Source organism: Habropoda laboriosa, unplaced genomic scaffold, assembly GCF_001263275.1.
Source record: "Habropoda laboriosa isolate 0110345459 unplaced genomic scaffold, ASM126327v1 scaffold30, whole genome shotgun sequence".
Classification (NCBI taxonomy): Eukaryota; Metazoa; Arthropoda; class Insecta; order Hymenoptera; family Apidae; genus Habropoda; species Habropoda laboriosa.
This window is the reverse complement of record NW_017100178.1, coordinates 2,202,207-2,213,456: the sequence shown is the minus strand read 5'-3', so window position 1 is coordinate 2,213,456 and position 11,250 is coordinate 2,202,207. Positions and strand designations below refer to the sequence as shown.

The 11,250-nt window shown below is 35.5% G+C and overlaps 2 protein-coding genes across 2 annotated transcripts in view; one reads left to right on the top strand and one right to left on the bottom strand.

The window, feature by feature from the left end:
- Positions 1-4,673, bottom strand: part of LOC108578953 (rabankyrin-5) — a 9,660-nt gene extending 4,987 nt beyond the window's left edge. Inside the window, 5 exon segments of the mRNA XM_017942375.1 lie at positions 3,441-3,590; positions 3,670-3,929; positions 4,009-4,118; positions 4,189-4,378; positions 4,439-4,673. Of these exon segments, the coding sequence (XP_017797864.1) occupies positions 3,441-3,590; positions 3,670-3,929; positions 4,009-4,118; positions 4,189-4,378; positions 4,439-4,442 (714 nt within the window). The 5' untranslated portion in view covers positions 4,443-4,673.
- Positions 4,674-9,688: 5,015 nt separating this feature from the next.
- LOC108578979 (uncharacterized protein KIAA1841) overlaps positions 9,689-11,250 on the top strand; it is a 3,396-nt gene continuing 1,834 nt past the window's right edge. Inside the window, exons 1-3 of the mRNA XM_017942403.1 lie at positions 9,689-9,778; positions 10,005-10,711; positions 10,812-11,192. Of these exons, the coding sequence (XP_017797892.1) occupies positions 9,689-9,778; positions 10,005-10,711; positions 10,812-11,192 (1,178 nt within the window). The remainder of the gene's footprint in view (positions 9,779-10,004; positions 10,712-10,811; positions 11,193-11,250) is intronic.

The following is an 11,250-nucleotide window of genomic DNA, read 5'->3' as shown; positions in this document are numbered from 1 at the left end:
ATATTAAAATATTTCTAATTATTGTAAAATCTTTGAAATAATCAATATTTTAGACACAATAATAATACCAATAACTGCAGAAGGTGTTACATGTTTCAAATGTTTTGCATCACAACCAGAACATGAAGAAAGTGATTTATTATGTTCTCAATTTGATGGAAGTTCTCGGTTTCAAGTGCATTGTCCTTCATCAACACTATGTAGAAAAAGAACTATTTATTCTAAATTTAAAAGTAAGTAAATTTTTACTTCATTTAAGATTGTAAATAAAAATGTATGTCCATTACATGTTTGTATTTATTGCTATATAATTTTTGGTAGCATCTGTAATCACAGTTGTAGAAAGAGACTGTGCACCTCAAAAACGTATAGTACCAATCTATAGTAATAATAAATGGCAAAACAGAGAAGAAATTGTGACAACAGCTTATAAGGAAGGTTGTTTTATTGGTGAAGACAAAGGAGCACCAGCAGGTCCACCAGAATATTGTTTTTGCAGTTATCATTTATGTAATTCATCACAATCAATTGAAACAATGAATGTATATCATATTTGTTTACTAATAATGATATTACTATTTGTAACATGACTATAAAAAGTCTTCTGAGTACTTATCATAGTAAAATAATTTTCTTCGGTATATGTGTACCAAAGTGTACAGAATATGATATTTGGTGTGTGTATGTATGTATGTATGTATGTATGAAAGTATGTATACACATACAAAGAGTGTTTCACCTAATTTTATTACCTAAAATACCTCTGTTATAATTGCTATAATTTCAAATATAAAGGTCGTATAAATAAAATTTTCTGTTTAATTTTCAATTCCACTGCGAAGTAATGTTCTGTTTAATCTTCAACTCTTGAGAACATTTTATTTGTTTATCAACATATTGTAAGTGTCCTTTGGTGACCTTGAAGGACTTAATGTTGTAGATCATTGAATTCGTCTTTGAAGTTGCTATTGTGTACAGATAAATAAAATATAGCGTTCCATTTAAAAAGAAAAAAACAAAGTTGAGCTTCTTATCTCATTAACTCTTTCCAACAAAATAAAACTGTTGTTACTATATGCTAGCCCCCACAAAACTGTGCCAATTTTGTGGGAAACATTTTTATGAAATGTTAATTATAGCAGAAATATTTTAGGTGATGAAATTAGGTAAAACACTCTGTATGTACGTATGTGTATACAGAGTGTTTTCTTTATCTCGCAAAACTGGAATATTTCGTGAGGGACTCAACCTATCAAAAAAATATTTCAAAGAAAAGTTGTTTGGTATGAAGGGGGACACCATATGGTGCAAATTATTTTTTTGCAGATCAAGTGGTGGTGGAACATTTCAAAGTCAAGTTCATTTTTTAAATGAAACCATATATATTTTCTTTTTTCATAGTACAATAGCATTTGTTTAGTCAAATTCAACGACCTGCCATATGAGGTAATTTATTGTTGTAAAATGTTATAAATTCATGAGTTCCTAAGGAGTCAAGTAGGCCTGAATCGCTGGTTGACGGCTATTAGTTTATTATTACACTTTTCTTATGCTTCTCAAGTTACTGAATGTTACAAATGTCAGTATGAATGCTGAAAACTTTCCTTTAATTAAACATTGGTAAATAGAAATTTATTATATATATATAGCTTGAGAAGCATAAGATGAGATAAACAGTTTGATGTTCATTTACAGCGTGTATCCTAATAGCCGTCAACCAGCGATTCAAGCCTACTTGGCTCCTTATGAACTCACGAATTTATAACATTTTACAACAATAAATTACCTCATATGGCAGGTCGTTGAATTTGACTAAACAAATGCTATTGTACTATGAAAAAAGAAAATATATATGGTTTCATTTAAAAAATGAACTTGACTTTGAAATGTTCCACCACCACTTGATCTGCAAAAAAATAATTTGCACCATATGGTGTCCCCCTTCATACCAAACAACTTTTCTTTGAAATATTTTTTTGATAGGTTGAGTCCCTCACGAAATATTCCAGTTTTGCGAGATAAAGAAAACACTCTGTATACACATACGTACATACAGAGTGTTTTACCTAATTTCATCACCTAAAATATTTCTGCTATAATTAACATTTCATAAAAATGTTTCCCACAAAATTGGCACAGTTTTGTTATTATTATTAATATTTGTAAAATTATAACAACCAGTATTTAACATGGATTGTGACGATTAATGTTTCTATTTTACAATTCTTAAGTACAAATGGAAAAGAATAGAAAAATTGAAATATAGTCTTTGTTATAAAATTTATGTATATTTATGTATATTAGACTTACAAGTGATATATATTATACAAGGTGGGACAATAACTTTATTCACTTTAAGTACTTCCGTTATTTGTAATAATATGAAAAAATGTTGTATACAAAACTTGCATGGCATGAAGGGAGATATATTGTGATGCAAATATTTTTTGCGTATGGGTAATGGCGTAGAAGACATTTCTAGGTCATCTCTACTTTTTTAAATGAGATGCTGTATCTTTTTTATCGTTGTTCTGATAGCCGGTGTTGAGGCGACTGCAGTAAGCTATCATTAAAGGCCATTCAAGGTCAAATGTGGTGGTAAAATAAATTTTCTTATATTACAAAAGATGTTCGAAGTGTTGACCCTTTGCGTCAATGTAAATACCAATCTTTGTATCGCTGAATCACGTACACGTTTTATTGTCTTTCAATTTATTCCAGCACATGCTGCAGTAATCCGTTGTCTTATATTTCCGATGTAGTCTGCATTTCTTGATAGATAACATTTTTTGGGTGCATTTGAGTACATTTAGATGAGTTTTCTCATAAATGAGCATCATATCCACTTGTTCTTCAAAAGAAAACTTCATCTTAATTATTGCGGTGATATTTGACTCAGCAATCAATTGATACTGACTACCGATGTTCCCACAATGTCGTAAATTGCCACAATGATTACATTCATAGCTGTATGTAATATATTATTAGAACGTAAACATTGCGACAAGACTATCTGTTTACATAAAAGTAAGAGTTAATGAATTACAGCATTTGCTAGAATTAATTTAATGACAATAAGACGTATCTGCGGATCCACAACTCGAAAGTGATAATAATTGTTTTGCCATCTTCAGTAACCTTCAATGACTTTTAATGATAGCTTGCTAAAATCGTCTCAACACCGGCTAAGACACAACGATAAATAGAATACAGCACCTCGTTTAAAAAAGTAGAGATGTCCTTGAAATTTTTTCTATATCTCCATTCACACAAAAGATATTTGCATCACAATATGTTCCGCATCATGCCATGCAAGTTTCATATACAACAGTTTTTCATATTATTATAAATAACGTCAATATTTAAGATGTACAAAATTATTATCCCACCTTATACACAAATAAATAAGCATTTGTATTGATTTGAAATTTATAACTTACCCCTGAATTATTTTCCACTAAATATAAAAAAACCACATCCTCTCTCATCAATCGAATAGCAGCATGTAATGGATATTTACTTTTGGTCTGCAACAATTTGTATAACAAAGAACCAGGCATTTCTTTAAAGTCTTCTCCTGTTAAGTCTTCCTAAAAATATGAAATTTTTATGAATTAATGTTATAATCAACATTTAATGTAATTGAATATTTGTCATTAATTATCTTACCCAATGTACTGAAATTAAAGAACTGCAATGCTCTTTTAATTTTTGAGCACCTAACTCTTCAGCAGCTGCGTACAATTGTACACAATCTTTAAGTCCCACAATTCCAATGAAATATTTCTCACATTGTTCAACCAATTCTGACAACTGAAAACTAGATGCTGCTTTCATTACATCTAATGTTATATTCTGTTGTAACACTTTTCCGGTATACATCCATTTCAACAAGACTAATCCAACATTAGGATCCAAATAAGTCCAATCTAAAAGTACATATATGGCTGGCACTACATTGTATACAATTTTCTTTCATATACTTCTGATAACCTTTTAACTTTTTACCTAAAATACTTTTTTCATGAAGTAATGAATCACTGAAAAAATCTGTTCTAGCAGACAAAACAAACTTATGTGCTGGCATTACATGATTACTTAATTTGATAGTTACATCACTAGAAAAGAAATAAGTATTTAATAACAGTAAAATTTAAAATATTAAATTATGTTTTAAAAGTTATAAACCTATAGCGATAGTCCCCATATAATGATGCTATAGTTGTTAAGAGTCTACCGATAAATCCAGTATCTTGTTTATTTGCAGTAACAATGGCATATTCTCGTTGAAGTTCTGTATTTGTATTGTATAAATTAACATACTGTTCTCGCAATAAAGATAAATGTTGCTGCCATTTTTGTGCTTCCATAGAATCTTCTAAAATAAATATGAAATGTAAAGTTTTCCTTAAAATACAAATAAGTATTCTAAACTTACCCATAATTATATGTATGAACAATTGTATTCACTCTTCTAGAATGTAGTGTAAAAATTATTGCATATCCGGCTTTTCACGCTAGTTCATATTTGTTCTGCATAATCTATTCTATACGAAAATAATAACAACTAGATAGTAATAATCAAAATTGTTAGTAGGAAACCTTTGAAAATAATGTCGATGTTTCGTTTACACTTAAAAAATATATTAATAACTTTCTAACACATATCGTACGCCCCCATCTAATATTCATTACATTTGCTACACATATATATACGTACACATTTTTACTTCTAAGGAAAATGTAGCCACACTTTTGAAAGACAGAAAAAATTCCTATGCAATTTAAACAAAAAAGTTGTAAATATCAGATATAGAAATATTACAGAAAATCAGTATTGTCAATAAGCAAATTTTTTGTATTATACTTTTTATATTCACTTGTTGGACTATATTTGATCCATAGATTTGTTTGTTAGAAACTACTAGAAACGTTTGATAAGGATCATTCCCCTAGTTTTAAACTAGTTACATTAATTACATATGTACCGTCCCAGCCCCTAAAGGTGGATACGCAAGGAAGAAGGAATCTCCAATCTACCGGCCTTTAAACACCGTGCCTTCTCGATGGGAGAGACAGGACATATGTATAGTGATGAGGAGGAAAAGAAAAGGCGTTTCGTTTTGGGATTGTCTACTACATTTACGTAGTGCAGTTGATGCAGACGTCCCCCATTCACGACACCTGGACTATTGAGATTTAGAATTGATATACAGGGTTGTCCACTTACTCAGAACCCGCACACGCTAGAATAGTGAGAATGGCAACAACGCTACAAGTATGTATTCTCAATACTGCAATCATATGTTGATACATCTGTTATGTACGAGTTGTTGTTATTGTTACATGCTAGTAAACGACGTAAGGTGCTTTTAGCTGCCATGAGAGGACTTTAATTTGACGTAACAGATGCGAAAAAGAACAATAATCATTTTACTCTCGTACAGATAAGCGAGTATTGCTAGTGCCCTATCATGAGTTGTACACTATAAATATTAACTGTACATCCTGTTGCGTGGGTCATTGATGGCACACGTAAGTAGCTTGAACGGAAAGTCACGTAAATATATCTGTGCACAGAACGTGTTAATACGTTCGCTACCACCGAAAGTCGTAAAGCTACAAGATCAAACGTGCCTCGTAGTTCGTTACTCGCTTCACTTGAATGCGTTTCGAAACGCTATAGCAGCAGTAGCACTGGATGTATAGTCGTGGACAGAAATATATGGACACTTTTCAAAATAGAGTGACTTTTTTAAAATTGGGCCAAACGACTTGAGTTTTTTTAAGAAGTTAGAAGGACTAGTTTACTAGATGACGTGTAAATAAATTTTGAAAAAATTGCAATTTGTGGGAATCGCGAAGAAAATTGTAAAGGTCACTGTTTACAACTTTTTTATCTGGACTTGTAATGCAAATTTAAAACATACGTTTTGTAGATCTTTTTTTTTTTTACGTAGAGGAAATCTTCGAAAGACACCTCCGCCCTCTGGGGAAGGGGACGGAGGTAGTGTGGGATTTTTACCCACTAAAACCTCCACGACTGCCCTCGCCGGCGTTGCGACCGGCCCTGGGAACCCTTATGGACACTTCCGGGGTACGGCCACGCCTATCTTCAGACCTGGCCCCTGGGAGAGGCTCTACCGCCCTCTCCCTTAAATCCTAACTTGGCGGAACGGGGGGGGCAGTGCCTCGCTCCGCCCCTTCCCGGTGACCGCGTGCAATGGCGACCGGTTCCTCCAACCGTCCGCTGATGACTGGACATCAGGTCGCCCGCCCAAATTGGTGACCCATATAGGATCATCAACCGCACCACCCCCACAAAGAGGCGGCGAACGTTCCCTCCTGCCCCCCTCCCCCCAAATTGGGTAGCAGATGGCATAAGACTACCGCCGCTTTTTCTACCCGGGGTACCAGGCGGGTAAAATGTGCCTCGAAGCGCCATTTACCGTTGATGATGAGGCCCAAGTATTTTATCTCAGGCCTTATCTCGACGACGGACCCACCAACCAGCATCCGGCACCAGAAAGGCCCCTTCCGCCAAGACCCCGTGAATCAAAGAGCCTCGGTCTTATAGGGAGCGATCTCCAGGCCCAACCGCCGGATGTGCGACACGACGCAGGCCACCCCCATCTCCGCGAGATGCAGAGTCTTGCTGAATTCCCGCCCGGCCGTCAACACAAGCGTATCATCTGCGTAACACGTCACGCTGACGCCGGGCGGGAGTGCTGCCCTCAATATGTAATCGCATGCAACGTCCCATTGGATGGGTCCTAGGACCGACACCTGCGGGACGCCGCAATAAACCCGTCTCTCCCTCCGCTCGCCTCACCAGCCCGGGTATTCTATGCACCTTTCCGACAGATAGGTCCCGATCACCCTCCTCAGGTAGAGGGGCACCCGGTGGTAGATAAATGCCTCCTTCAAACCTCCCAGGACAGGGTGTTAAATGCATTGACGATATCCAAAGATACCGCCAATGCCACCCGACCCCGGGATACGACGGCCTCCGCAAGCGCCCAGACGCGGGAAATCGTGTTCAATGTCGATCGCCCTCTGCGGAAGCCAAACTGCTCATCACTCAAATCGAGACCCACGCCGGACAGGTGCCCAACGAGGCGTGATGCTATCACCCTCTCGAACAGATTTCCCGCCTCGTCGAACAGACATATGGGCCTGTACGCGGAGGGAGAGTCCTTTGGTCGGCCCTCCTTTCGAATGAGAACCATTCTCCTTCGCCAGCACAGAGGCGGTGAACAGCCCCGACCGCAGGCATGCGTCAAACACATCCCGCGGGGCCTAAGGACGCCCAGGGCCAAGGTCCAGGCTTGGCCGGGTGCACGCAGCGGTGCTCCTGGCCGCCATCTTTTTGATGGACCCGGCTAGCTCCCCCTCCGTAATACCCAGATCGGCGGTCCAACCTCCGTCCGCCGATTCCTCAACCTGAGGCTGCGGCTAAGTTCCCCTAATGGGGAACAAAGTGTCCACAACCCGGTTGAGTACTTGGGGGTCTAAGCTCTCCGTGACTGGGCGTGCCCAGGGACGCATCTTCCCCCTCACCAAGCGATATGGACGTCTCCAGGGGTCCCGGTCCAGATAGGTTAGGAGCTCCATCCATGCCTGGGCCTTAGCCCTTGCAATGGCCAGCTGCAGGCCTACCTTAACCTCCTTGTAGGCCTCGTACAGCTGTGCTGTCGGAGTATAGTCGCGCCTTCCTCTTCAGCGGGTTCTAGCCTACCGGCGTCTCCTAACGGAGTACTCCGAACGGAGATCCGCTATCTCCTGAGACCACCAGTACGCGGTTCGCCTTGGGTGGAGTCTTGTCCGAGGCATTGCGGCGTCGCAAATGGACGTCATCGCCCGCCGGAATCACTCCGACCCCTCCCTGGCACGTTTTGTAGATCTATGTCAATTATACACATGCTGAAAATTTCATCGAAATCGGTGGATAGAGAAACAAGCGACAGGCATCGAATGATGTAAGAATCTGCAGATTTATTACAGTTTTACGCCGAAAGTCGTGATAGTGCGATTTTCACAATCTTTAACCGTTTGTAGCTCATAGCAACATTAACCGATTTCGATGAAATTTTCAGCGTGTGTATAATTCACATAGTCTACAAAACGTATTTTTTAGATTTTCATTACGAGTTTACGAGCTCAGATACAAAAGTTGTAAAAACGACCTTCGCTATTTTCTTGCGATTCCGACTAATTGCAGTTTTTTTTTAAATTTATACAAACGTCGGAATGACGACAAAAAAACATTTCTCTAAGCCTTATAAAAATAGCGGTGCAAAGTCAAATTTTTTTGACAGCGATCGATAACTGAAAAGTCACGCGTACGCGTCGTTCGCGATAGCGCGCGGGTGAATGTCTGTTCGCTCGTCCCTGAGCGCGGGCTCTACGCGCGCTCTGAGTGGCCAGTGTTTTTCGTTAATAATTCAAAAGCGAAGCTTCAACCAACATTTTGGTCAAGGAAAAAGTTGTTCAGAGTCACCCCAGCAACCCCCCATTTCCGGGTGTTACACTCTTTATGGGACACCCTGTATTGTTACGTTATCGCGTAAACCTAGTTTTAATCGCTCGTCGTGCATGCTCGTGAATGTGGCTTTAGGGCGGTTTTAATCTAGTGTTATGTGGCTCATGTGGTGTCCTGTAGTGTGAACGCTAAAGTGCGCCGAATTCAAATTGTGCAGCGATGTAACCGAAGCAATGAACAAAAGAACTCGATAACATATGCATATAATGTACTATAAAATTTCATTGATTACTGTTTGCAATTACTCGTTTAGATAAATGTTCATCGTCGTCGCTGTGCACAGAAACATTGCTGAGGTGTAAAGCACTCACTTTAAAGGAAATATGTATTAATAAACAAATGAAGAGTATCAATCAAATCGATCCTCAAATAATCTTATATAGAATCTTTAATTTAATTGGAGACTATTGTTTAACAAAAACATGTTAACATTAAATTTGGATATCGACGACGTCTGAAGATTCATTCGTTTTTCCTCGCTCAAAGAGTCTAGACGTATTACTTCGTAATAAAAGTTATAGTTAAAACATTTCGTTTATCCTTGTTCTTACCAAGTTATTTATTGTTCTATAAAAGATTCAACATTTGATTTTCTCATTCATTAAATTTACTAAACGATCGCGAGCAGAGCGCCTTGGCGCTCCACGAGCGACACTTCCTTCAAATTCCCCAAGAACCCACGTAACAATATTATTGTTTCCTTCTTGTTAGTAACATTTTAGGAGCATTGTTCATATCTGCACAGTGCATTCACTGACTGTGTAAATGGGGTAAAATATAATATGATGAATATAATATAAAATCAAGTAATTCAATAAAATAATGAATGCAATGCATAAATACAGTTTAAACTATGATATATATTATAGGTTAGATCCAAACTATAAAAGGTATTTGTTATAAATTGATAACATAAATAAATTCATATAAAGTTACTACTATTGTTTTATCAATATTACGAAACTATTTTAGTTTTCAAATTATAAACGTAAACCTTCGTATGAAAATCAACGTTAAAATGTTTTAAATGTTTCATATATTTGTATATATGTAAATCAACCAATAAAATTATATTTTAATAATGTAAATTATAATTGTATCTTTAATTATATTAAATGAAGTAAATATCACAATTTTCTGATAGAAATGGAAATAAATCAGATTAATGATATTTCTTCCAATGAAGATATACATAAATTATTTGAAATTTGTGCTTCAACAATAACTAAAGGAGGTATTTATGAACTAATTCATATATTGCACAACTTCAGATTATAATATTTGGTATTTATCACTTTTCATTTGATTGCAATCTTTGTTGTCTAATTTTTATGATAATTCACATGTAATATATGTCTAAGTTTTTCTTAACAAATACATCTATGCTGTATAAATTTATTACATTATTTTTTAACATAAAATAATTGGATAAATGAAATAACAAAGAATATGTACTTCAAACTTGACAGAAATACTTCGTAAACTTCAAGATTATAATCAATCAAAGTTATCAATTGGAATGTTTTTTGAATTCATGAAACTTGCATATGAAGTTAATGATAATTGTGAAAGTTTGACTACAATATTAACTAGGGGAAATAAACTTAATTGGAGTAAATTAGCAAAAGTTAATTTACATTTTGAAACACAGAGTTATAATATTACTGATGAAAAATATATTAATAGTGATGTCATGCAGAAAAATAAAAGTGCTAATATAACAGAAGAATTTTTATCTGATACAAATGATACCGATATTAAAAATTCTATGTATTCTATTGCATCTTCAAGTGTACCATTTAAAAATGAACACATACATGCTTACGATCAAAATTCAATAAATGATTTTGAAAGATGTAATGATATTACGCACAGTACATTAAATGTAAAAGACACAAAGATTGCAAAGTCTTCAGATATGACAGAAAATTTTTTAATTACATTAATGAAGACAAATTTAAGTGATATATTACATGAAGGTTTATTAGATTCAGTTTTACCATACATGATTCCAAAACCTATCATATCACAGCCAATTATTAAGAAATCTATCACCAGTACTGAAGCAAAGAAAAGCAATTCCTTGAGTAATACTATAGAAACACGAGCAATTACAAATATTACACATAAAGAAAAAGATAAAAATAAAACGAGCAAGAAATCATCTGAGTAAGTGTACTAGTAATTAATGTTAATTTAAATTAAAATTAATATTAATGTTAAAAGTAATTTTATAGACTTAATGTTAGTTTATTCTATACTTGTACAGAAATGAAGTCGAAATTCATGTTTGTGACGAAGAGAAAAACATTAAAAAAAATTTTCACTGTCCTCAGAAACTTCTTATTCAAAAAATGCGTTATTTTTCTGATGTGACAGCTGGTCAAAAATTAGAAGAAATAGATATATCAGTTCATTGTGATATTACAATTTTTGACTGGTTAATGAGATGGGTAAAGAAAGATGTTATAAAAAAGACTGAATGGCCAGTTTTGGAAGCTAATAATGTTATTCCAATAATGGTATCTGCATCATTTTTACAAATGGAGCCACTTCTAGAAAGTTGTCTGCAATATTGCCATGACAATATGTCTGATATATTAAAAACATCAACAGTTTTAACTGGTTTAGATGATAACCTTTTAACAAGGTATTTTACTTCTATATATTTTCAAATATTTTAAATATTCAATTTGCAAAAAAATTTA